The sequence below is a fragment of the Miniopterus schreibersii genome (genome assembly GCF_964146895.1).
Source record: "Miniopterus schreibersii genome assembly, chromosome: 12".
NCBI classification, from domain to species: domain Eukaryota; kingdom Metazoa; phylum Chordata; class Mammalia; order Chiroptera; family Miniopteridae; genus Miniopterus; species Miniopterus schreibersii.
In genome coordinates, this window is record NC_138112.1 from 45,438,624 (window position 1) to 45,465,243 (window position 26,620).

The 26,620-nt window shown below is 44.8% G+C and overlaps 1 protein-coding gene across 1 annotated transcript in view; it reads left to right on the top strand.

Moving 5' to 3' along the window:
• The window catches only part of INSC (INSC spindle orientation adaptor protein), a 112,107-nt gene that overhangs the window by 42,009 nt on the left and 43,478 nt on the right, over positions 1–26,620 (top strand). Inside the window, exons 3-6 of the mRNA XM_081154260.1 lie at positions 9,817–10,162; positions 11,131–11,183; positions 12,328–12,451; positions 24,745–24,858. Coding sequence (XP_081010386.1) covers positions 9,817–10,162; positions 11,131–11,183; positions 12,328–12,451; positions 24,745–24,858 — 637 coding nt within the window. The remainder of the gene's footprint in view (positions 1–9,816; positions 10,163–11,130; positions 11,184–12,327; positions 12,452–24,744; positions 24,859–26,620) is intronic.

Genomic DNA, 26,620 nt, shown 5'->3' on the forward strand with positions numbered 1-26,620 from the left:
GGACCGACAGGGGAGGTGGCCAGGGCTTTGGGGTCAGGCAGACCTGGATTGAAGTCTAGGTTCTGCTGTTGACTAGCTCTAGGCACTTTCTGAGGTTCAGTTTTTCCTCCTCTGTAAAATGAGGATAACAAATAGTCCTGCTGTGAATACAAGCTAGATATTGTGTATGCAAACGTTTGCTATGTGCCCAGCATACAGAAAGCACTCAGTAAGGTTTTCTGTATAGCAAGCTTGGAAATATGCTAGCTTTTTCTGATTGAATTTTTAGAGTGGTTAAACCTCTTGCCTACCTTCAAGCCCTTCTGTAGATTGATGGAAGGCCTCGACCTAGAGAAATGGATGGGGCAAAGTGACATTATCTGTGCCCCTTCACAAATTACCCCCAGTTATTAGCTTTGAGGTATATGGTAGCCCCCACTGCCCCTTCCCCAGCATTCCTGGGGACATCTGAAATGTAGGATCCACCTCCTACCGTGGTAGATTGGGGATTTCTGGGTAACAATCTGAAAACTCTTTCTAGTGCTACAGCTTGGAGCAGAGGGTCAGTGCAGGAGATGGCAGAGAATACAGGACCACAGAGGGAAAGAGGCCAACCCCAGGGTGATAGGTGGATGCAGGAGGCATTTTGTAGAGTCCACTGAAGGCTTTCTCTCCTTCCTGGTTCTGGCATTGCACAGATGGATAAGCTGCAAGTTAGAAACAGGACTGCTGTGAGCTGTACACCGAGAAGGTTCTACACGTAAAGTGTGAACTTGGAGTTAGGGATGGACTAGGGTCTGCTCCTTACACAAAAGCTCCAATGCACAGAAAGGCCTGTGCCAGGGCAGCTCAGCATGGGATTCAGAAGCGGAGCAGAAGCAGGCTCATGAAAACAGTGGGAGATTTAAACCAGATCAGAGAAGCAACACTTCCTTGAGTTACAACCGGCTGGGGCTTCACCAGGGCCTTCGTGAGGAGGGGCTGGAAGTTAATACCCCAACCACACTGTAAATTATTTATAGCTTGTTGCATAAATAATTATGCTTAAGTTAACTGTTTGGTAAACAGTTTATAATTCACTGCATCACAGAGGTTAAGGCATGCTAAATTAATCTGTGTTGTTTTTAGAAAGTTCTTAGTGACAGAGCCTGCCAGGTTGGGTTGGGGAGAGGTGTAGGGTCAAGGGGGACCCAGCTGACATCCGATGACAAGATTCCTGAGATAACTCAGAAAGAATTCTCCTGTTTATTTAGTGTGAAACCCAGAGTGCTTGCAATGGCTTCCAAGGTCCTATGTGATCTAGCCCTACCTAGTCCCTTCTCCGAGTGCACTTCCTCTAATCTTTCCCTCGCTCCCTGCCCTCTAGCCCACTTACCTATCTCCGGACTGTTTCTCGAGCAAACCAGGCATACTTCCCCAGGGCCTTTGCACTGTCTGTTCCCCCTCCGGAATGCTCAGTGCCCACATTTCAACTTAGTTGATTCTCTAACCTTTCTGAACTGTTTGCTCAAGTCTTACGTTCCTAAAGAGCCCCACCTGACCACTTATTTAAAATGGCAATTACCTCCCTGCCTCCTACAGGGACAGTCTTGTCCCCACTTATTCTGATTCTACTCTTTAATAGGAATTACCAGCTTGTAACATACTACATACTTTTAAGTTTATTATGGTCTGTTTCCCTTGCTATAACGTACCCTTCACGGGGCAGGGATTTTTGTTGTCGTTTGTTTGTTTGCCAGTGTACCCCAAGCAGCTAGGACGGTTTCTGGCACGTAGTAGGCACCAAGGGAATATTTATCGAGTGAATGACTGTTCAGGGTGGGACTGGTGAGAGCACGGAGGCTGCATTTTCTGCACGGATGCTGGGAGTGCCCAGCAGCTTTTGGAATGCAGCGTTTTGGGGGGGTCCGGCCTGTGAGAGGGGCTGGACATCTTCAAAGGAGGAGACAGCGGTCCCGTTAGACTTAGCCTGTCAAACCGAACTCATCTTCTTGCCTTCTGAACCTGTTTCTCCAACTCTCTCAGTAACTCAAGTAAAAAAATCTGCGTCACATCTTTGATTATCTCGAGTTACTCATCACAGGGTGAGTCAGTATCGGAGCCCTGTTGATTTTATCATTCTGGTTTTAATTATTCTGGAATAATTATTCTCCAGGGCCGTTGCAATCACTGTGAACATTTCGGGGGAGGCAGGGTTCAAAGCTGTTCTAAGCACACAGAGCTTCATCATCTCTTGTTGTGTAGGGTTCAAAATCACGGTGCTCTGCCTTCTGAGTGTGCCTCGCGCCCCCCCCCCCCCACGCTGCCCAAACGAGCCTCCCCGCCCTGCTCGCTTCCCATTCTACCCCCAGAAGTTTCTTCTCAGTGTGGCGCTTTGTTGGAGAGGAGGTTCCTGTTGGACGGGCTTTGAGAGTTCACAGTCGGTGCCTTGCACTCACCTGATACCGGAGAGACAACCCTCGGAGTTTCAGTTACGGCTCTCAAATTGTCCTGCGGTGCTTCCCAGTCAGCACCCAGTGGCTACTTTGGGGTTCTCCTTTCTCATAGTCCTCAGGTGCCACCGTATTGCTTCCTTCCTCTTTCTCGCCTACAGATGACACCAGGCAGGTCCTGTAGCTCTAGGTAGCTTGTCTTCACCTGCCTGCATTCGAGGTTTGTGGGGATGTCTGAACATCTCGTTTTCTTGTAAATGCTATCCGTGGGGTTTCCGTGTTGGTACCTAATTGCTCTGTCAGGTTTTATGTGGGGATCTGAAGAGGTTAAAAAAACTATGATGCCACCACTGTCACCTTTCTCGATTTTTTCTTATTTCTCTTACTTTTAAGTAACTAAGCTCTGATGATACAGCTTTCTTAATTATGATGCTTGAATAATCACTAACACATATAACACTGCCTGTCAGGGATGGTTGTTCTGAGCGAATGTACAGGTAAGAAATGGTGACTGTGACAGCCGGAGATGACCAGTGGAGCCCAGACAGCGTGCCACTGCCCAGGAGGGAAGGTGGCTGTGCCGGGTGGGCCTGGCGGGACCCGCAGCTAGAATAATGCCCAGTGCAAGGCGCAAAAGGAAGAAGGGATGACAGAATCACCCAGTGCCACCTGGTGGCTGCCTGAATTAGTCTTTTTTTTTTGTGGGGGGGGGAGTGCGATATGTCTGAGATGAACTCTGGGGACTCCTGGAAATACTTGAGACTTACGGCACATCATTTTGGCATGAGAGTGAGGTTGGGCTACATTTTTAAATGTCTGTCTTTTCTAGAGCGTGCGAGCTTTCCAAGGGCAGGCAGTGATCACCAGCACAAGGCCTGGCACATGATTAGCATCAAACATGCTTCATGAAATCAGGTCGATCAGGGATTGACTGAGAGACACTGCTTAATGTTTTAAACCTTATCGAACCGGTTGAGAATATCGTATGTCTGTTACTGTATCACGTGGGGACAGACACTTCCCCTAAGAGCTCAGATCTCCCCTCAGCCACTTCCCTGGGGCTTGAGTATATACACACACACTTCACCGGAAACCATTTACCTGTAAGTTCTGAGAGCTGGGACAGGGATTGCTCAGGGTCCGAGCTCTACCCAGCCAGGGCCCTGCTTTAGTGGAGTATAGGAATGTTTGCAAAACTATTTGTATAAAAGGTAATTCTGGTTCTACTGATGCCTGCTTCAGGTATTTCTATTTAAAACAAAATTTTTTATTATTGTCTTTTGTGGGACCTAGTTAGTTACTTGTCTGACTCTCAAACTTTTTACCACAGTGCAGGGAACTCACCTATATTTGGCCTGAGATCCCAGCCAAAGACAGAATCTGAAAATCCTGAAATGTAGTTCCAGCAGAGGAGGGAGGGAGTTCGGGGGGCTCCCGTGTGCCAGGCCAGGGCTCTCATGCTCATCCTGAGAAACACTCTGCAAGTTCAGAAAACACCTGCAGCTGGTGGAGCGAGGCTTACGACGCTGTTTGATGTTCCCAGGCAGTCTCTGGTTTACTTGATTCAATGAAATATTTATTGCTGCCTACTATGTGTCAGACTCCGCACTGAGTGCTGGCGATGCTGAGATAAATCAGACGGTGCCTGTCACTGAGGGGATCTCCAAGTCTGCTGGAGGAGCAAGGCAGGTGGAGAAACTGGCGTGATCAGTAGGGGCTCAGTCTTTGGAATCAGGCTGCTGGCATGGAGTTCTGGCTCTCTTAAGTCATGTAAGTCTTCCGTACCTTCACGTTTTCATCTGTAAAATGGAGCCAATGGCAGTGTGCACTTAATGAGGTTATTGTGAGAATAAAATAATGCTTGATGAGTGCACAGACTTTGGGGCACTGTGAGAGTCCAATAAAAATTAGTTATTATTATTGGTGGCTTTTGTCTACTTTCCCTTTTCCTGTGACTTCAGAACTGCTTTTCCTCCTATTCTTCATTTTTTTTTTTTTCAAGCTAAACACAGCTCTGTCACTGTCTTAATGGTTTAGTTGTAACTTGGGCAGTTTGGGTGCAAAACATGCTGGGAGAAGTCAGGCTGGATGGGAGGCCTATCGACGCCTCGGGCAGCCAATCCATTTTGCCTTCCACCTGCTGGCCGGCTGGGAGCCCCTGGCGTCCTCTCTTGTCTTTGTCAGAGTCGGCCTTGGGGCGTGTGTGCCTGCTTGCCAGGAGCTGGGGACTAGCCACTGAGGGGGTTAAGAGGAGGTGGGATCCACAGCTTTACTTATCTGCTCGGTTTAGTCTTCTCTGTGTTTAACCTACTTGGGGAGGAGGAGGTATCTGTTTAAACAAGCTCTCTAAACAGAAGTTATTTTAAGCTCATTCTTAAAGGAAACCAGATTCCTCTTTCCCCACAGGCGCCCGCTGTCCTGTCCTCGTTTCTGAGGCGGTCACCCTGGAAGTGGCTCCTGACACCGGGCAGCCAGGAGTGGGTGCGGCCCGAGAGCAGTAATTACATCTCTGGGGCGAGGGATCCCAAGGGAGCTACAGTTCAAGGCCTGCTCAGGCACTTAGGGAGGGAGCAGGGTCATCACGAGCTGGTCTGAGGGCCTGCCTCTGCCAGAGGGAGGTCTCCCAGAGATAGCTAAGCACAGAAGGTGCAGGGTTCCTTGCCTGGGGTTCGGCCATTGGTGGGCTCCAGGGCAGATAATGGGGCCAAAGGGAAGATACACCCAGCTAGGCTTGCCAAGCTTCTTCCCCTGAGAGAACAATTTCTGTCCCCTAGCCTACCTGGGGACCCCTTCTCTTCCACTTTCGGGTTCTTCGAGGAACCTTCACTCCTGGCTCTGTGGCCAGGTTCCACGTGCCCATCCACTGGCGCTCGGTTTCTCTAGGTCTCCCTTCTGTGGGGCATGTGACGCAAAGCCAGAGAGACAACTTGTCTCAGCCTGGGCTTCTGGCTGGAAAGGAAGCAAGGAAGTGAGGTTCTTTCTGGGGGATGGGGTGAAAGGTCCTCAGGCCTGTCATCTAGACACCTCCTTCCCCAAACCCTGTATTTTTTAAAGATGGGACAGCCCATTTATGCATATAAGTTCTTCAATTAATCTCTCCCACTCCACCCCCACCTTCCCTCTGAGATCCCTCAGTCTGTTGCATGCTTCTATGTCCCTGGATCTATTTTGTTCATCAGTTTATTTTGTTCATTAGATTCCACATATGAGTGAGATCATGGGATACTTTTTCTCTGACTGGCTTATTTCACTTAGCATAATATCTCCAGGTCCCTCCATGCTGTCCCGAAGAATAAGAGATCCTCCTTTTTTACAGCTGCATAGTATTCCACGGTGTAAATGTCCCACAGCTATTTTTATATTCTCACTTCCTGGCTCTTCCATGGCCCTTTACCATCCAGGCCAGAAAGAAGGGGGTGTGAATGTCTCCTACCTGAGGGCCTCAGAGCTCTTCCACAGGGAATCGTGCTGAGAACCCACTTGGTACCACAGGTTTCCTTTGTGTCAGGTGCTGTGATCTAGCAGTCTTTCAACCCCACTGGTCCCTACCTCTATTTCCTTTCCCTGTCCATTTTCAGTAATGTCTCAGAACTTTCAGCACAAACCCCAACTCTGGCTCTCAAAGCTTCTCAAGATCTGGGTCCTGGGCCACCTCTCCTGCTTTCCCTCTCACTGCTCCCTCTTTTCCTTAATGTAAAACTCAGCCCAGCTGACCTACTCACTGTCCTGTTGTCTGCCCCAGCCTGGAATATGTCTCAATGTCTTCATGTGTCCAAACCCTACTCAGCTCCAAAGCCACCTTCTCCAAGCACTTTACCCTGTCCCCTAATGGTCAGGACAGCTCCCTTCCTTGAATTTCCAGAAAACCTTTCTCTAAGGGATGGCTCTCACTCAACTCTGCTCAGTTATTTGTGTCCTTGTGTTTTAGAAAAAGTTCTATTCATTACAGGCAATAACAATGAACTCTGGACATATTCTTTAGCCCCTAATTGAAGCTACTGTCGTGAATGTGACCCACGTTCAACAGCTCCAGTCTCTGTAACTCCGTTCTGAAGTTTTACAGTTTGCGGGGAGGGAACTGGATGAGTGCATCTTGGTTCCGGAGCCCACCCATACATCAGCCAGCAGCTTTGGCTGGGGACATTTTCACAACACAGACAGGCCCACTGGGGGACCATTCCTATATTTGGAAGGAGAGACCTCTCCCAAAGAGGAGGGAAAAGCTGAAGCCCAGGTTGCCACCCCAGGAGGCAGCTAAATGCAACTTGTCTTTGCTGTTGACAGAAGAAGGAAGAAGGGTGATGGGAAGCCAAGGACACAGATGTCTGCTGCGAAGTGTTTCTGGTGTGAATGAGTCAATGAGTGAGTGATTAGTTCATTTGTTGCCTTTTAGAACCCCGAGATCAGTTTGTCTCCAGTTCTCTATCTCTAGAACATGAGGATCATATGTTTTTCCATCTTCTATATCCCCTGTCGAATCCTGTGGTCCTGGGGCACTCTCTGGGTAGCCTGAGTGATGGAGGCAGAGGGAGTCTTCTGCAGGGGGGAGCATGAAATGCCTGCATTCTGCTGATGTACAGTTACTGAGTGGCTGGTATATGTCGCGCACTGGTAATAAACCAGGTACGAGGCAATGTCCCTCATAGGACTTGGAGAATTTCAGACAAACACCAATTACAATAGAATGTTATTAGTGCTCCAATGGAGGATGCATGAAGAGTTATGGGGGCCCTGGGAGCAGCCGATGAGCTCTGGCTGAAGCTTTTCAAAGAAAGTAACATTAGAGCTGGGTCTTGCAGGGTGAGTAGGAGCTTGCCAGGTAGAGAGGAAGGAAAGGGATTCCTGTTGGAGAGAACTGTCCGTGCAAGGCCATAGGGCTTTGTAAAAGAGAGTGGTATGGTTGGGAAATAGGGAAGTTGAGTGTGCCTGGAGTGTAGTGTGCGTTTTCGGTAAGGGTGCTAAGAGATGCAAGAAGATGGAAAAGGGAGAGGTGTGGGAAGGGAGGCTGGTGTTAGATCTCGGAAGCCCCCAATCTTAGTCTCATGAATTTTGACTCATGCAGGGGACAATCGTGGGGGGCATACAGGGGACAGCAATACATATATTCCCACTAATGTAAAATTAAATGTGTGTTCATAAAGATGGAATGGGCAGCAGGGCACTGTGATTTCAGGTGACTCTCTTTCATTATATATATGTGTGTATGTGTGTGATATATATATATAATAGCTATTTTTATGAAGGGAGAGTGAGAAAAAAAGGTCATTGGTGAGTTTTTGTTTTTAACAAATTAAAAGGCAAGTTGCTATAAGAAACCAAGTGTACAATTCCCATGGTTAAACATTATAAACTTTGTGGTTAAAAATTACATTTAAAATCCTAGTAGTCAAACAGTTACATTGTTCAGAAAGTCCCACTCATCCTCAATAAATAACAGTAAATATGAAGGCATGATTTAATCACAATAATTGGAGCATGCTTTTATAATTTTAGTTCTGCTGGGTGCATTTGCCTCACCTAGCTGGCCTCCTCAGTGCCCTTTACATGCTGTCCTGACTCAGAATAAAATCCACATCCTCACCATGTCCTACACAGCCGTACAGGAGCTGCTCCCCCCTTCCACCTCTCTCACCTCATGTCCTCCATCCCTCTCTCTTCCTGGCCAACTCTGGCATCCTTGCTATTCCTCACACATCTCAAGGACGCCCCAGAGCCTTTGCACTTGCTGTTCTCTCTCCCTAAAACAACTTGCCCCCAGATATCCATGTAGCTCACTCCCTCATATCCTTCAAGTCTTGGCTCAAATGTTCCTTTCCAGTGAGACTTCTCTGATCCACTTAATATTTTTTATTAAAAAAATTTTTTTGTTAATCCTCACCTGAGGATATTTTTTCCATTGATTTTTAGAGAGAGTGGAGGGAGGGAGAGAGAGAGAGAGAAACATCAGTGTGAAAGAGACACATCGACTGGTTGCCTCCTGCACGGGCCCCGACCAGCACTGGGGATCAAACCTGCAACCTGGGTATGTGCCCATGATGGCAAATCGAACTCGAAACCCTTTGGTGCACGGACTGACGCTCTAAATACTGAGTCACACTGGCCAGGCCTAAGCCACTTATTTTAAATTGTTATGCCTGCTGCCCCTTCCACCAGTATTCTTTCCTGTTCTCTTGTCCTTCATAGCACATACCACCTCCAACACATTACATGCATTGCTTATTTATTTTGAAAATTACTTTGAACTTTGACTGTCACCTCACTTGAATATAAGCTTCACAAGGGAAGTGATTTTTATCTACTTGTTTGCCATTACAGCCCGGGGCTTTGAACAATACTTGGCCCACAGTAGGCACCAAATACATATCTTTAGAATGAGTGAAAGCTGGAGGCAGGCGGGGAATGGCTTGAAGCAGGCAAGATTAGCGACAAAAATACTAGTTAGAGGACTGTTGCAAGCCAAAGACAAAGGGACTTGAGCCCAGCCTTAACGATTAACTGCGCACGTCTTCTGGCGTAATCTTCAAATGATGTGGAAATCTGTCATTTAAAAATTCCTCCCTACTTTGTCTTGATTCTTTAGGCAGATCAAAAGCTCCCCGAGAGTGGAGGCTTGGCATGATCATCTCCATTTTCCCGCAGTGCCTGGCATTTATATGATATTAAATGTGAGGCACTCGACAAATGTTCAATGCTTCATTAATGATGTTATTACTGAACTTTATTTGACTAAGTGAGTTTCAGAGTGAATTATATTCAATAAAGATCTTGGGAACTCATCTATATTCTCATGCTGTTATACTAAATAGAGTTAATTTTGTTCCATTAAAAAAGCGGTATACATGCTAATGATAGAAAATTGAGAAATTAGGGAAAAGTTGAAAAAAATAAAAGCCTTAGTATCACCACCCATAAAGAACCGTTAGCATTTTAATCTTTTCTTCAAACAATTTTTCCAGACATAGTTTTTTAAACATAACTATAATAATTGCGTGTTTACGGTCTTGCGTACTGCTTTCCCCGCTTCATTAGTGCACACATTTTTCTTTGCTCTAAACTTTTGGAAAGCATTATTTTAAATAAGTGCATACTCTATAGCCAAGTGGCTGTACTATAGCTCACTTAACTAATATTTGATATTTATACTATTTCCAGTTTCCTTTTATTGCAAAGATCATGTGCTGCTCTGCAGACTTATTGCCTGTGGCTGGTCATCTTCCCCCAAAACTACTGTGCCTCAGTCTCATTACCTGTAAGATGGACATAATAGAAATGAGAGGATTAAGGTAACTGAATGGGAAACAGTGATGAGCACATAGATGTTCAGTGGACAGCAGGTGGCTGGGACTGAAACCTTTGGAAACTGTATACTGTTGACAGCCGCCATGGCCCTGTTCCCTGGCTGCAGGCTGCACCTGATGCAGGTGGACTCGGTCCAGCGCTGGATGGAGGACCTGAAGCTCATGACCGAGTGCGAGTGCATGTGTGTCCTTCAGGCAAAGCCCATCAGCCTGGAGGAAGACGCACAAGGTGACCTCATCCTGGCGGGCGCCCCGGGCCCCGGAGATCCCCTGCAGCTGCTGCTCAAGCGGGGCTGGGTCATCAGCACGGAGCTGCGCAGGATTGGGCAGAAGCTGGCCCAGGACCGCTGGGCGCGCGTCCATAGCATGAGCGTGCGCCTGACCTGCCACGCCCGCTCCATGGTCAGTGAGTACAGTGCTGTCAGCAGGAGCTCCTCACAGGAGATGGGCCAGGTCAGTTGCCCTGGGTTGGGTGGGGGGTGGGGGGGTATGCCTTCTAGAAGAATGGGTCTAGATTGTGTGGTATCTGAACTCTTCTGGCCCCAGGGACCTCCTTCCTCCTCCAGTAAAGCAGGGAAGACAGTAAGGGCGTTTACTGAGTATGTGCTCTGTGTGCTAGGCCTTTTCACATACATCTCATTTAATCTACACAACCTCTGAAGCAGATATAACCACTATGAGGGGCTGTGCAATGGCTAAGGGTACCCACTTTAATGCCAGACTACCTGGGTTGAAATGTCAGCTCTGCTGTTTGACATTGGCAAGTTACTTCACTTCTCTGTGCCCAGTTCTATCGTCCTAATCAGTACAATAATCATATTTATTTCACAGGACTGAGTTATTACATGTAGAACATTAAAAACAGTTCATTAAAAATATTAGCTAGTATGTATTATCATCCTGACTTTATAGATGAGGAAACAGAAACTCAGAGAACCTAAGTAACTTGTCCAAAGTTATGCAGTAAATGGTGTAAGCAGAATTCAACCTAAGTTTTTCTGATTCCAAAGCCCATGACTTTCAATCTTCTCCAAGCCCAAAGCGAACCATTGAAACCCCCGCCCCCTATTATTTCTCTTTCCTCTGGCATTTACTTTCCACCTTAGTGCTTTACCCTTCTCCTTACTTCGCTTTGTAGACAGTAAACTTCTATTCGTGCTTTGAAGCCCAACTCAAATGCCCCTTCCTCTCTGAAGCTTCCTAGATTCTCAGGTATAACTAATTGCTCAGTTTTCTTTTTCTGAGCTCCCCAAGCAGCTGATGATGATCTCTTTTGTCACATCACACTGTGTTATAGTTTATGTGCCTGTTTCCCAAATCAGATTTCTTTCTTCATCTTTATGCCCCAGAAGGCCCAGTGCAGCAGTTGGTTCTCAATCAATGCTTATTGAATCCAACAAAATCGATCTATTTTTCTACAGGTTGAGAAGCTGCTAATGGAGAAATGCTCAGAGCTCTCAGCAGTCACAGAGAGGTAAATTTGGATACTGGAAAAGCCTGGACAGGGTTTGCAGACCTGTCCTCAGACAGTGGAAGGGGGAGAGAGGGAGTGAGAGGGGGGAGGAGCTGGTGGTGATCTGGGAATTTCCTTTTGCTGATTTTTATCAACAACATTGAAAAATTCCCTTGGGATTTTCTGTCCCATTTTCAGGCCCTAGGGAGAATGTAAAAGGCAGAGGAGAGGCCTGGGCATGGGAAGAAAGGATTCTTGAGGGTGGCTAATAAGGAATAGGTTTCCCACAGCTTTTGGGAAGACCCACTGACCCCCTAAGTCAAGGCAAGGTGAAAGCAGACACTCACACCCTCCTACTCACATACACACAGACAAAAATTTCACAGACACTCACTTGCTCATATGCAGATACATAAACATACACTTGTGCAATCACAGAAATACACTCACCTTTGTATCTCACACACATATACATACATTATTTACACTCAGACACATACACACACTCAATGTCATGTGAACACACACCCAGTTATATGTTGGCACTCTACCTGACCCCTTCCAGCCCCCATGCCCTGGAAGAAAATCCTGGAACTGGGCATCCTCAGGCCCCCATGAGGTCTTTGGCCTTCTGGTGTGGAACATTCTCAGGCCCTAGGGATACATTTGAGCCTGATCCCCAGAAGCTTTTCCTGTTTGGGGTGAAAATCCTCAAGGCTGCTTTTTGCACATTATAGGCAGTGCTTCCTGAAAGAGCATTGCCATATATCCCCAGAGTGAGCACAGGCAAAGCTGGCACCCCTTTGCTGCAGCTCCCATCCCCCTTCCGCAGACCCTGGCTGCAGTGATGGCAGATTTTCCCAGGGAGAAGCCAAGAGGTAGGATCTGGATGCTTTCTGGTGGCCTTTCTTCCTAGTGACAATGGACTATGATCTCCCATCTCAGGCCAGCACTTATCTGAACACTAGGAGGCCTAGGGACAAGCCATCTATGGAATGAATATTCCATCTTAGACCCCCCAGGAACTGATGTGTTTTCCCCAGGCAGTTGTGCCACCACCAGGCTGCAGCTGGCCCATATCTGGCCCCTGCAGTGCTCTGGGTTGACCGCCTGCCCCTTACAGTGGCCCACCCACTGGAAATAAAAAATGTTGTATTTTCCCCAGGTGCCTCCAGGTTGAGAATGAGCATGTGCTGAAGTCGATGAAGGCCTGCGTGAGTGAGACCCTGAGCACACTGGGCCAGCACTTCGGGCAGCTGCTAGAGCTGGCCCTGACCAGGGAGGTGCAGGTGAGTGCAGGCTGGGCTGCCGGGGTGGGGCAGGGGTGGGCAGAGAAACTGGAGCAGGCCAGGGGAAGCTCCGAAGTGGTCTTTCTTGGGGGACATCCTCCTTAGACCACCCACATGAACTCCAACACACAAAGACAGGACTGTCAGGGCTGAGCAGGGGCTTCTCAAGCAGTTAACTCAACCCTGCACTTTCCAGAGGGAAACACTGCAACCCAGAGAGAGGAGAGACTTACCTGAGGTCACACAGCAAGGCAGTGGCGGAGCCTGACATTGCTCTATTGCACTTTCAGAATTGCTCCCACTGCCCTAAATCTTCTCTGCTGAATTACTGTTCACAGTACACACACTGGATTTTTATTGTCCTGAAAGACGGAAAGCACCTGAAGAAAACAAACTGATCCTGGAAAGCCTGACAATAGAGAAGAATCTAGAAAGATTATGTTGTCCAGCCCGGCCTCTAGGCAGGCTCAAGCCTGATTCCGGAAAGAGTGAGGGTTGCCTGGCCGGCGTTGATCTATGATCCAGGAGGTCGTGGTTCAGTTCCTGGTGGGGCTCATGCCCGGGTTGCCGGCTCCGTCTCCAGTAGGGGGCGTGCAGGAGGCAGCGCCATCAGTGACTCTCTCTCATCATTGATGTTTCTCTCTCTACCTCTCCCTTCTTCTCTCTGAAATCAATAAAAACATATTAAAAAAAAAAAAGGGTGAGGGTTCTGGAGCGGACCCCCCGCCCCCCCGCACAAGGATGACACGCAAATCCGCGAAGCGTCCCATATTTAACAAATAAATAAATCAATCAAGCGCAACTCTTCCCCAGAAGGAAAGTGAGAGAACTAAGCAAACAACATATGGAAAATGCTTAACACATAGTCTGGGTTAAGTACATGTTATTTCGCTCTCTTGCCTTTTCGTATTTTAAAAGCCTTCCAGAGAAGCAGATTCCATAAGGTTTTCATTATGAAAGGTATTTACGTGCTATTTATAGTTACAGAAATATTGTGTTACATAGTTGCCATTCTTTTCCCACCACCAAATAAAAGCCTTCCACAAATAACAAATCTCTTTCCATGTAGGCTTTCCTCCAAACTCAGCCTCTCCACCGAGGCCGGACTCTGCTTTCTTTCTTTCTTTCTCATGTCTGGCTCGTTTCGCACGAGGTTGGGTCCTTCTGCCCGGCTCACCTGCCGGGCAGCGCAGCGGGCCCCATGCATTCTCACCCTTCCAACCCCGAAGGGCCTGAGAAGGCCACTCTCCCTGTCTTGAGAGTCTGGGACCAGGGGAAGAAAGGGTCAGGGCTGGGGTGCTGGGCCCAGCATTTCGAGCTGACGAGCAAATGCTGACAGTCACATATAGGGGCAGGTGGTGGTTCAAGCTGGGGCCAGTGTCCCAACTGAACCATTAAGTCGCAGAGTGACCCAGTGGAACATGAGGGCCAAACGGGTGAAGAAATTGGGGGAGTGATGAGCGGGGATCTGAAGTTGGTGGTGGGGAGGAGGGGAGCCTGGAGGAGTTTTTGAGTGCGGGCACAGGTCCAGCTGATGCTTTTCATGCCATTTTTGTGCTCTCTTGCCTGCAAGTACCAGGTTCAATGAAAAGGGCTGAAATGAAAGAGTTATGTTGGGTTGTAAACAGAAGCCAGCTGGGTTTGGAAGTAGTCAGCAGCTCTTTACCAGGGGGCAAAGGGTAGGGTGTCCTTTTGATGTTCTAGGTCACAGAATCCTGGGAAAAGCTCCCTGGGATGCAAAAAGCCTACTTGGGCCTTTTGGACTATGTATCTAGTTTCTCCTAAAAGATCTTCACGCATTCATTGTACTTCATTGAATTTGGCGTGTTTTGTTCATGGATCTATATCTAGTGACTAGAACAGTACCTGGCACACAGTAGGTACTCAATAAAGATTTACTAATAGTTAGCAGTATATTCCAAGCTTACAGAGTCACAGATATTTTTTATTATTAAAAAGCACTTATTCACTTATTCTAGGATACTGGTGTTTCAGAAAAATCAATTTTTGAAACACTTTTTTTTTTTTTTTTTGCACCAAGGAGTCACATAGGCTCTTGAGCAGAGAAACATTGCTCTTCCCACTCCCCATGCCCTCCAAAAATAATACATGGAAGAATGGTGCTTACAGTTAAGGCAATGATAATCTAGCACTACTTTGCACTGGCCTGTCCATCCTGGAATGTTATGCTCAGTTCCAGGCCCCAGATATGTCGTTGGCAGTGATTGTGCTCAGAGGTCCCTAGAAGGATGGGGTAGGGCTGGTGATCAACATAAGTGGGGAATAGGCGGAGGAGCAGGGGGTGTTTACTCTAAGGATGGGCACTCTGCTATCTCCAAAGTTCCGTGCTTCGGAGCCCAAAGGGAAGAAGGACCTCAGGCCAGTGAAGCAGATTTACAAGATAGTCCATGTAAGAAGTTTATGAAGCCATAGGGTTGCCTCACAATGGAAGGGGCCACCTTAGGGACTCTGCATCGCTGACATGGGCAGGTCATGCCTTGGAGGACATTGGCAGTGGATGGAGCTTAGACTGGGTGACTTGCAAGAGTTCTAATCTTGATAGGATGCAATTGTATGAATGTGGGCATTGTGGGGTTGTCTGAGCATGGAGTTTGGAGACATATCAGGGTTCAAATCCTGGCCATGCTACTTACTGGATATGCAAACTTGGGCAAGTTACTTCATTTCTCTGATCCTCAGTTTCCCCACCTCTTCAGTGGGTTGTTAGGATTAAATGAGAACACATGAGTATTGGGTGGCACTCTCTGAAAGTGTCAACTGACTTATTCACTAGAAACCAATAGCAAGCTTCGCTAAAAGAACTTGTAATCACCTAATTAACTGTTTATTAAAATAATTTACTTGGTGGTCATGGAAAAATTTAAGGCTTAAATGTTAGGAGTCACAAATGGGAAATTAATGAGCATTGATAGTCTATCTGGGAATAAAGGGTTGGCCATGTGGGAGGTAAAAGGAGAAGACCTGACTCACAGAAACTGATCTACTTGAAGGTGACATCTAGGACACTCTCCACTGAACCCCTGGAGCATCTTCATGTGGATAGATGTTATATTTATTCATCCTTTCATGCTGTCAATCCATTTTTCTTTTAGTTTAAAGTAGCGCATTGATGCTAATAAAACTGTCTGGGGAATATATTTTTGAGGAACAAACACTTGTCCTGTGACAAAGGTAAAACCAGAGGGACACTTTTTAAAAAAAATTATCTTTATTTTTGAAAGTATTACAGATGCCCCTTTTTTCCCCATTGACCCTTCTACCCCACCTCTGCCCCCCACCCCAGGCCTTCACCACACTCTTGTCTGTGTCCATGGGTTATGCCCATATGCATATAAGTTCATTGGTTAATCTCTTCCCAGAGGGATACTTTCTTTTTTTTTCTTTTTTTAAAATAAGATTTTATTGATTTTTTAGAGAGAGGGAGGAAGGGAGAGGGATAGAGAGATAGAAACATCAAGGATGAGAGAGAAACATCATCTATCGGCTGCCTCCTGCACGCCCCCTACTGGGGATCGAGCCTGCAACTGGGGCCTGTGCCCTGACTGGGAATCAAACCCTGACCTCTCGGTTCCTAGGTTGATGCTCAACCACTGAGCCACACTGACCAAGCATCCCAAAGGGACACTTTCTAAGTGACGAGGGGCAGGCACCAACTGAACATTCTCAGTTCCTTCTTCCAAACTCTCTAGACCCATCCCTACCCTCAGCGTGGTGACTTGGAGGGGTAGGGAGTGAGGCCCGCAGAGCTGGTGATGCTGAAATCCCAACCGAGGGGAACAGGAGAAGTGGGGACCAAGTTTGCTCCTCGGTAGTTAGTCCCTAGTTCTCGTTCTGTTATCTTACTGGCTTCATCCATTAGGCTGTGCGGAGGCAGGAGTGTGGCTGAGCCCCTTGAAGAAGGAGTCAGCTGCCTGCGGATCGGTTCTTTCCCACCTCTACAAAGCCATTTCCCCGAGCACCAACTCCTACTCCTTTGTAGGTTCTTTTGGAATCACAGCGGGCAATTTCGACTTTGCTCCCAGCAGGCTCAGAAATGACTCACAATATTACGTTCATTAAATTAACTCTAAGGAGGCTTTGTAACTAAAGCTTAAAATTGCTTTCCTGTTTTATTTCCCATTCTCAGAGTTAGCTTAGCTCTGTTGCCTGAAATCGGTAATTAGAAGCGGCAATGTGATTAAATGACAGCACAAAGATAATCCAAACGTAATTGCCAGATGAGAAATATAAAGATGTCCAAAAATTTAATATAGTCTCCTATCTCATTTTAAAGTTCCCTTGGAGAAAATAAAGTAAAAGAAAAAAAATATGGAACCCCTTTACCCTTAGGAATAATTCCAAGTCCCAAATTCTTAGGTTAATACAATTCTCTTCAATTTTCCTATTCTGCTCATTTCAACCAGGAGGGTCTTGCCCCAGCGTGGGTGGCGAGTCTTGTTTCCTTGGGCAGGTACAGCCCAGGATGCCTCTCCAGCAGTGGGAGGCGGCCCTTCAGGGCTTCTCAACTTACCTTTCCCCACCATCGGTGAGAGGGCCCGAGAGTAAGTGCACTGGATACACGATCTTATCACAGCACTGCCCCTACATTCACAGATTTAAAACCTCACTTTCTAGAGCAGGGACTCCAAGCAGCATGTTGTTCCAGGACTCCATCCTTGTAGCCAAAGTCCTCGCAGATACTCACTCATCTGTGCCTGGGAGAAAGAGGGTGGCGTTGATTCCATCTTGGTTGCAGCTGCAGCAGGTTGTCACTCAGTTTATTTTACTTGTCCATAGTCCCCAAGGGTTTATCAACATACATTCGCTGGGGGAAAGTATCATCACAGGTTAACTGTGTACGATGTCCACCATATAGGGGAGTTCAATGTCTCCTTTCTCTTCGAGGGCATCTGATAAGATTTCACCTTCCTGCAAAGTCAGGCATCTGCAACTCCTTCCAGAGGACTTGCTTGAGTTGCATTCTGTCCCATCCAGCATTTTAAACACTACTTAATTTCTAGCTCCCTTCTAAATACTGTTTTGCTGCCACCCTGGGCTGCGGTGATTTGGGATCCTGGAAGTGACTTAGGCCAGTGGTTTTCAAATCACTTCAAATGCGTTGCGTTCTCCAGGTTCCCAAAGATTTCCCAGGAGAAACGCAAGCACACACAGTTTTAAGGAAATTAATTTCCAGATCTTTAATTTTCATTTGCTTTTTTTCCTCCTATAATGATCCTCCCAATACTACACAGAGTTTATAAGAGTCCTATTACTTTCCAAAGAAACACTTATCACACATCCCAAATCTTACAGTGCATCGCCTGCTGTGCAGAAACCTTGGAATGGGAGTGGGAGGTCAGGCAAAGGAGAACCTCATTCACAAACCGTACAACCCTTAGGTCTCATGAATTGTTCTACACATATTTCTGTTGAGAAAGGCACTAAAAATTGTGTCTTTTGTCCAGAGTGGGGGTTTTTTTGAATTCAGATATATGGTAGAGTGAGAGAGGGAGGGAGTGAGTTAGTTGGAGGGGAAGTTATAAAAGTTTCCTGTTTATCTTATCCCCCCATCTCCATTTCATCTCAAATTGTGAATGGCTTTTGAGGGACATTCTCCATAAACAAAGGAAAGAGAGCGCTGGTGGGACACATTGAACCCTAAGAATGTTTTTTAGGGAGAACATAATTAAATGCAAGCAATTTTTTCAGCTATATTTCATACTCAGGCCTATGTCATTAGCTGTAAAGAAAAGTATCTTTGAAAATCCAAAGACTCTAAAGGTTAATGAGACTGATTCTTTTCAATGTAATTGGGATGTTTTTTAGAACAACCAAGTTTTTCAAGAGGTAGTGGTTAAATATCCACAGAGACAAATTTTACATGATTTTTTTCAGATTTGGTGCACATAATTTAAGAATGCAATTAAAGCCCATTTTGTCAAAACATTCTATGAAATATTTATAGTAATTCTACTTCCTGTTAACAAAAAATAAAATTAATTGCTAGCAGCTGAACTAATTAGGTTAAGCAGTAAATATTTTTTTCTTCTTGAAATACATGAATTTTGATCATGAGAGCTACTAAATGTAATCAAACGCCTTATGGTTTTTTTCTCAGACCTTGTTTAATTGTTCTGTAAAATGGACACCAGAGTTTAATACATATACACACCTATTTACTGAAGGAATAAAATATCTTTTTACCATATTTCTAGATTTATAATTAACTTACAATGTTAGCTACATATTACTTTGCATTATTAAAAAATTAGTAAATTGTTTTATTTTGGTTCTATACAAATAAATCAAAATTTACTTTATGTCTGCATTATTTTAATATTGATAGTTTTTAGCAATTTCCCTTAGAAAATGGTTTCCATTAATTACTGTCAGTGTTTTTGTTTGTTTGTTTTTTAGCATTTTTTGAAACACACATCAAAACATTTTAAAATTTAAAATGAAGTCAGGTCTTTATTGAGAGAAAGTTAAGTTGATTTGGCTGATTAGCTTGACTAAAAGAACTGTCTTTGCCAGTTAGTGTATAGGGTGGATATTGTCCACAAATTAAATAAGCGAAAGCTATAGCTTCAATGTTTTGGTAAAACATATTTGAAACCCACAAAAATATTTGATTAAAAAATTGCATTGGCAATAAAATTAGTAATATTTTGACTTTCCTAATTCTTTCTGAATAATTTGAATAACCCAGGGTTCTCTAAGTGAAAGAGCAGTGGTTATAACGAATAGTTACTTGATAAGCCTTGGTAAAATACTCTTGGAATTCTTCCCAGAAATTGAGATATGAATGAATGACCTTAATGATTGGGTAACAAATGCTTTTGCAAGTCAAATGGTTTCCAGTTCTTTTCTTTTACCAATGTAAGGGAGGACCAATTTAGAGGAGATATCAGCTGGCAGATCATTAAAAATAGTGTTTGATGATAGATCGCCGTGTGATTACATAGCTCAGAATGGTCTCAAAGGGCCGAATAGCTTGGCTATACAACTTGGCTAATACTCCCATTCCTCTCTACAGATTTATGGGAACAAGATTTTTCAGGGTTTATGGCTAAAAATATAGCATTAAGTCAATATCCAATCATGAATATGTAGATGAATTAGAAAGTCTAAAAAGAATAAAAATCCTCATTCATCTCAGTCAAAGATCTATTTATAATATTTTAACTTTTATGATTTATAATTATTTATTAAACTTATAATCTATATTGTTTCGACCAGTTGTACTGAAAACAACTTGTAATAGTTGTATGGTAACTCAACCAAGAAGAGATTATTTTTAAACACGTAGAGCCTTATAATCAGAGAAAATAAAATTTCAAATTTCAATGTTAAGTATGATAAGGGTGACCACTAAAACACTTCAAAACTTAAATGTATCACATTAAGATACACTTCTGAGGGAGAACTGGAATGGAATTAAATATAAGGATGAAAAGAGAAAAATGCAAATTGTTCAATGTTAAAGAGATTATTCATGTATTTTTACATGGATAAAATGAGGATGGTACCAAGTTGTTTCGGCATTTGGATTTCACTGAATACATCTGCAAGAGCGGTACAGTGGTCATATTTTACGTCAATATTTACAATCTGCTGAAAATTACGTCCTTCCAAACATTGCTTTTTTAAACTCACAGTGAAAAATTTTACCTGTCAAGTTAAAAATGTGCAAGGGGTCATATATTTTTAAAATTCTGTTAGGGCTGAATGAGAAAAGAAACTTGCCTAGGGCCCCCGGGCGCTCCGGCTCCTGGTCGGGTGGCTGTGGGCCCTGCCGCTTGCTGGAGACTCGCCTAGGCCTTGGGACCGCACTGCTGGGACGCTGTTCCTCACGAGCCTCCTGAAGCCTGGCCCCTTGTGGCCTAGCGAGCCCCTTAGCCATGTGTTTCGCGGGACGCAGTCTTTCTTTCCAGCTCTTTGGAATAGTTTAGCCTTGAGTAGCATTTCTTTCTGTTACATCTCCCCCCGCCCACCCCCCAGTAATGGATTCTGCCTCCAGCATTCTCTCACCCTCTATTATTCCCCTACTGTTTTTAGGGAGACTTAGCTGAATTTTAAATTTACCCTGGATCTCATGTGAGTCCTTTTCCTTCTCTAATTCATAGAAGGAGCACTAGTTTCCGGATCTGACTGTCTTTCCTACTTTAACTTCTCTTTCTTTTTTGGCACATATTTTTGTTTTTCCAAAAAACTCTTCTAGATTTTGAGATTTGCCTCGCTGAGAGAAATGAAATCAATTAAGGTCTGGGTCTACCCCAAACCTCCAGTTTTAAGAGATCTTATCCACATTTGCCTCCCTAAATTGGATATTCCCATCCAGGAGATATTTTCCCACCAAACCAATAGCTAATCCAAGCCTGGGTGGAGTTATTATTTTGGCTATCTCCTGTTGAGTATGTCTAATCTTTCCGTGTCTTTCCTCCGAGCCCTAACTCATGCATTTCTCCAGTATGTTGTCTTAGGACAGAGGCAATACTATAGCCACTTTTTCAAAACATTTCAGTTGGAAATTTATTTAGTAATCCCTTGACTATTTCGTGCTGATCTCCGTGTTTTTTTTTCCTGTGTTCCAGAACTCTAATAATGCATAACAAACAACCCCAACAACAATAATTTTTATTATATCTCATAATTTTAAGAGCCAAGAATTTGGGGGGGGGGGCTTGGCTGAGAGAGTCTTCTGTTGGTGGTATTGGCCGGGAGATGGTTTGCAGTCTTAGAGAGCTTCATCAGTGTGTGGTGTCTTGGAGGGGATGGCTGCAAAGCTGATCTCAGCTGAGAGTATTGATCAGGGATCCTACACACAGCTTCTCCAGCGTGGCAGTCTCAGAGTTATCAAACTTCTGACATGGTAACTCAGGACTCCGACAAGAATATTCCAAGGAGTCTGAGAGACAGCTTCAAGGTTTCTTATGCCCTAGGCTTGGACATCCTAGAACATCACTCTGCCAAGTGCTGACTTCTGTTGCTCACTGAGGCCATTTCAGATTCAAAAGGAAAAAAACTGGAGCCCACGTCTCTCTGGGAGGAATAGCAAAGCATTTGCGACCGTCTTTAACATGCTGCACCCTGCCCGATCAGCCCACATTTATATAATCCTTTTGCATAGCTGGGCTGCCCCAACCATGTCTAAGTGTGGGTTCTCCACCTGAAGCTCTCAGAAGAGGCTTCATAATATTTTCCTGGCTCCGTCTGAGAAACTCATTCCAGGCTCTTCGAGAGTTTACCTCTCTTGATAAATATCACTGGGCCGCAGTCATTCTTTCTGATTGAAAAACAATTAAAAATCTATCCCCCTTTCTAATTTCTTATTTAGAGCAGTTAAATTGCATGCATCTCTTTAACTCTTTCTTCTCCCTTCTCCCACTTTTCAATATCTCATTGTGTTTCCTGTCTGCATAGTCTATCTTTTAAGAAAATACATCTGTCATTCAGCCTAATTGCTTTCCTTTCCTTTATTTTGTTTCCACTTTTTTAACACTCTTTTCATGATATAGGGTGAATGGAGCAGGTTTTTGAAGCTTATCCAATTCCTCATTGATTTTCTGAACAAACTTGACTTCAGAGACTGTGTGAGTTTAAAGCTGACACCAAGATAGAATTTGATAAGAAATGCCTGTGAAGGGAAGGGAAGGAAGCAGGAGCAGGGGTAGAAAACTACGTTATTGTTTTGACAACTGAGAAAGTAAAGAAGGGAGGAAGAATTGGATAGAAAAAGACTTGGCATTTTCAAGCCGAAGTCACCCATTAGAGGAGTGCCCTGCCCCACAGTCATGGGCCAGCACTCTGGTCAGTCACACCTGGGAGTAGCTCAGGGGAAGTGTGACCTTGGCAAGAGCACAGTGGTGGATCCCAAGGGGCAGCTGCTGGGACTCTGTCACCCCTGCCCCTGCAGCAGGAGCCCCGGCCACCAGGCGGCAGAGCCGTGTAGATGCTATGGAAGCCGGATGGAGAACGCCCTCCAACTTGGTGAAAGCGGCTAAGGAGGCTGGATGGCCCCCTGGCCCTGATACCTTCATTTCGGCTGGTCCAGCTGAGGCCCAGCTGAGGTCCTGCAGGCATCGAAGAAGAAGGGTTCACTGACTTGAAAACAGGGAGTCGATTCACATGGTTAAGGTCCAACTTCACTATGTAAAGAAATCTTCACCGTCAGATTTCTGTGTCTCAGTTTCCTCAGTTGTGTAATGAAGTTTGGACAAGACTTTTGAGGGCCCTTCCAGCTCTGACGTCTTGTGACCCTTAGGGCCTTGACCATTTCAGAGGAGCCTTTGAGCTCATATCTTTTCCAATTTATACCTGTGAAAGTAAAGAAGATGCTAACCATTTTTCATTTTCAGAGAGCTGATTCACTGAGACATAGCTGGGGGGCAATTACACTAATATATGCGTATGGACATTAAAAATTAGACATAAATTGCCTAAGTATCAGGTGCTTGCGAAAGACACTGGGTTTGAATTGTTTAATGTAATGCTAATTTGCTTCAAGTGCAAACACTAATCAGGAATATTAGGTAATTATCATTTAGGTACAGGACCCAATATATGACATCTGCATTTTCATGTGAACATTAGTATCAGTTATGTAACCACTTACGGTAACAATGGGGGAGGATTCTAAGAACCACACTCATTATAGAGATTTGTAGGGACAAATCTTGAGTATTAATTTTACCTTTTGTTGAATATCTTACAAAAACTATCAAATCTTAGGGAATAATATCTATATTTAATATAATTTGATTAAATACACACTTAATCTTAGTGTGAAGAATCCTATGAGGTTGAATAAAAAAAGAAAAAAAGGGAGAGCCATTTATTTGGAGCCCCAACCCCCCTAATTTCAATCAGGGAGTGTATTTTAATTGCCCAAGATCACAAAATAATAACTGCTAACAATTTTATTTTGCTTCTCAGTGCCAGATACCTTTAACAGTCCTTTTTATGTATTGACAACCTTAAAAGATGGGTACAATCACCATAAGAGATACACACCGTTATTGCCACCATTTTTCAGATGAGGAAACTGAGGCATAGACGGCTAAGTGACTTGCTCTAGGGAACATACATAGAAGTCGCAGAGCCAGGATTTGAACCCTGGCAGTTTGGCTCTGAAGTCCATGCTTTTATCACATACACACTTCTCCATCAACATAGTATGTTTAAAAGACAAGCTGGGACTAGAACTCGGATCTCCTTATTTCCACTTAAGTATCTTTTCCATAATACCAGAGCTAATTAAAAACAAATCCATTTAATATTTCAAAATAAACATGGCAGCTGAAAGTGCAAAAGTGGCTGCTCAGAGCACCTATCTCTAAAGACCTTACTTTCTTGCATGAGGCCCCCGGAAGGCAGCTCTCCCTGATCTCCATCTTCACACCTCTTAGAAAAAAACAAAAAAATCAGCATTAATTAGCAGGCAGGAATCATTTATAATCAATGAGTAACATGCTTCAAAGCAAACGTCTGATTATGAAATGGTTTCAAGATACGTAAAAAGGTTTTTCTCAGAAATAAGCTAAATTCTTCTAGAATAATATTCTTACCTTGTTGGTAAATTTCCCATTTGCTTTTCTTCCCAGGCCTCCCTGGGTCCTATGTTCAGTGCTCCCAGCCCTCTCACCCCTAGCCTTGGATTCCTCAGCCTTGATCAGTGTGACATTCCTCACTGAGTTTACCCACTTTTGGACAGGACTCCAGTGTTGCTATTTTGGCCTGGCTAGAGACCCAATGCATGCGTATGTACCCCCACCCCCACCCCCTATGACCGCCAGCAATAAGCTACTGTAGAGTGCTTCTTTTGACTCAGCCCCTTAATCCATTACCCAGCTGGGGTTCTCTGTTGGCTAGTAGCCACCAAAATAAGAAGCTTCTTTGGTTACAGCTGTAGCTGTTTCGAACTTGATGGTTTGTTTATGTAACTGATGGTTTCTGTTCTCTTAGGAGTCAGTAGCACAACAAAATGGTCCTTTGCTGAGACCATCAGTGCTGAGAGCTGATTTTCTGAACCACTGGAGCAGGGCACACTTGTCGTCCAGGTCCCAGGGGTTTGAAATTACCCCATATTTCTTCAGTGTAGCTCAGACTCCATGCTGACTCATGCCTTTCCCAAAGTCAGAACCTCATCACCCCCATAGGAGGATGGTGGGTGGGACAAGACAATAGATTCCTGGGGGCTCTTAAGAGCATGGACCCACTGATGTTTTGTTAAGAAAGATGGACAGAGGGTAGGTGGGGGTAAGTAACCATTAGACTTTGCTCTCTTTTCTTAGGCACTGGTGAGAAAGATCGATGCCTCGGACAATATCTACACCACGGAATCCACCACAGGAAACCTGTTTAGCCTGACCCAGGAGGGGGCTCCCTTGTGCCGCATAATAGCCAAGGTGAGGTTCATGGTTAGGGGAAAAATTGACAGGCCTGGGGAGAGTGTGAGGAAGCTAGTTTGGTGCGAATAACTGGCTTAGCAAGTTGTCCTGGCTCTAGCGTTTTCTTGCTGTGTGACCTTGGAAGAGTCACCTCCCCTCTCTGGGCCTTGGTGCCTCTATAATAGTGGCTTGCCCCTCTGATTCTTTCCCTACTTGATGCCTCAGTGCCCTCAGACCCTCTACCATCTTTCTTCATGTAAGATGTCTGTTATAGTTATCAACCCTCTTTCCTCATCTCCACATATCCCACCAAATCCAAACTGAACATATGCCCCAACTCAAGTGGTTGGCTGGATCCCAAAAATGTCTGTAGCCACAGGGGGAAGACACAATTGAAAAGACAGTGGTTTTCAGCAATTATAATGGGAGTTATAATTCATTAGCTTCATGATCAATTTGCTCGTGCACTTGGGGTCCAAATATTTAGGGCAATATAGACAATTGGTAACCGTAGGAACTCACTAGAGTCTGTTTCATTCCTATTTTATTACTTGAGAAATGACATTACATTGAGGATAGAACCAGTGGTTCTATTGGAAGCAAAGTAATGTCCTTGAATATATTTAAGATGCCAGTCACAGGAAGATGCTCTGGCTGAGGGGTTCCCAGTTCCAACTCTGCTTCAGGGAGTTTTGGAAAAAACACAGATCCTTTTGCCCCACCCCAAATTTACTGAGGTCCTGGGATAAGACTGGGCATCTGCATTTTAATAAGCTCTACAGGTGACTCTGAGGCAGGGCCAGACTCTCAGAATCACTGATCTAAGCCCATTGGAAATCTGGAAGAGTAGGGCAAATGCTTATTAATCCTGGTCAGGGGAGAAGTAAATTCTTTATAACAGCAATAGCTGACATTTGAGTATTGCTGTCCACTGTGCTGAATGCCTTACACACATTATCTCTTTTTAATCACAAAACCATCCTATGAAGTAGTTAAAGAAATGGTTTGAGGAACTTGCTCAGGGTCCCACAATTGATAAAGAGTGGAGTCCTAGTTAGAACCCAGGTCTCTTTAATTTAGAGTTCATGGTCCTAAAGCCCACAGTGGTAACTTCTGGTTCAATCTTTGGACTTTCAGATTCTTGGACCAAAGTGTGACTCAGAAGTTCTCAGCTCTACACATTAGAATCACTGGGGAGCATTAGGATGTTCTGATTCAGACTTACTTGTTTGGGAATAGCATCTGAGGTGGATATTTTAGCATTCTGCATGACTCTAATGTGCTACTTGAGGACCCCGCTCTCTCAGAAAGTGACTTAGGTGTGATTTTACTTAGAAAGTTTGTGATGTTGTTGGGCAAAGGGGATGGAGAGGGTGGCACCAGGTCTGTCCTCTCTGAGCGCTCTGTGGCTCATTCAGCTTGGTCCAGAGTGTTGACTCTGCAGGGGTCTACTCAGCACTCTGGGGACAGAGAGCTGCAGGGGCTGGAGCTGACTCAACGTCAGTTTAATGACGGACTTCAAACAGAAGTTAGCTGACTCTCTTTTGGAATGAGGACTATTTTCTCCTTTCAATATGATTTGAAAATATTGGCTGGGTTTGGGCTCCAGGTATGGATCTGAGGCGTGGAAGGGGCAAGGAAACTCTTCTTCTTCTTTTTAAAAAATATATCTTTATTGATCCCAGAGAAAGGAAGGGAGAAGGAGAGAGAGAGATAGAGACATCAGTGATGGGCTGCCTCCTGCACACCCTCTACTGGGGATCGAGCCTGCAACCCGGGC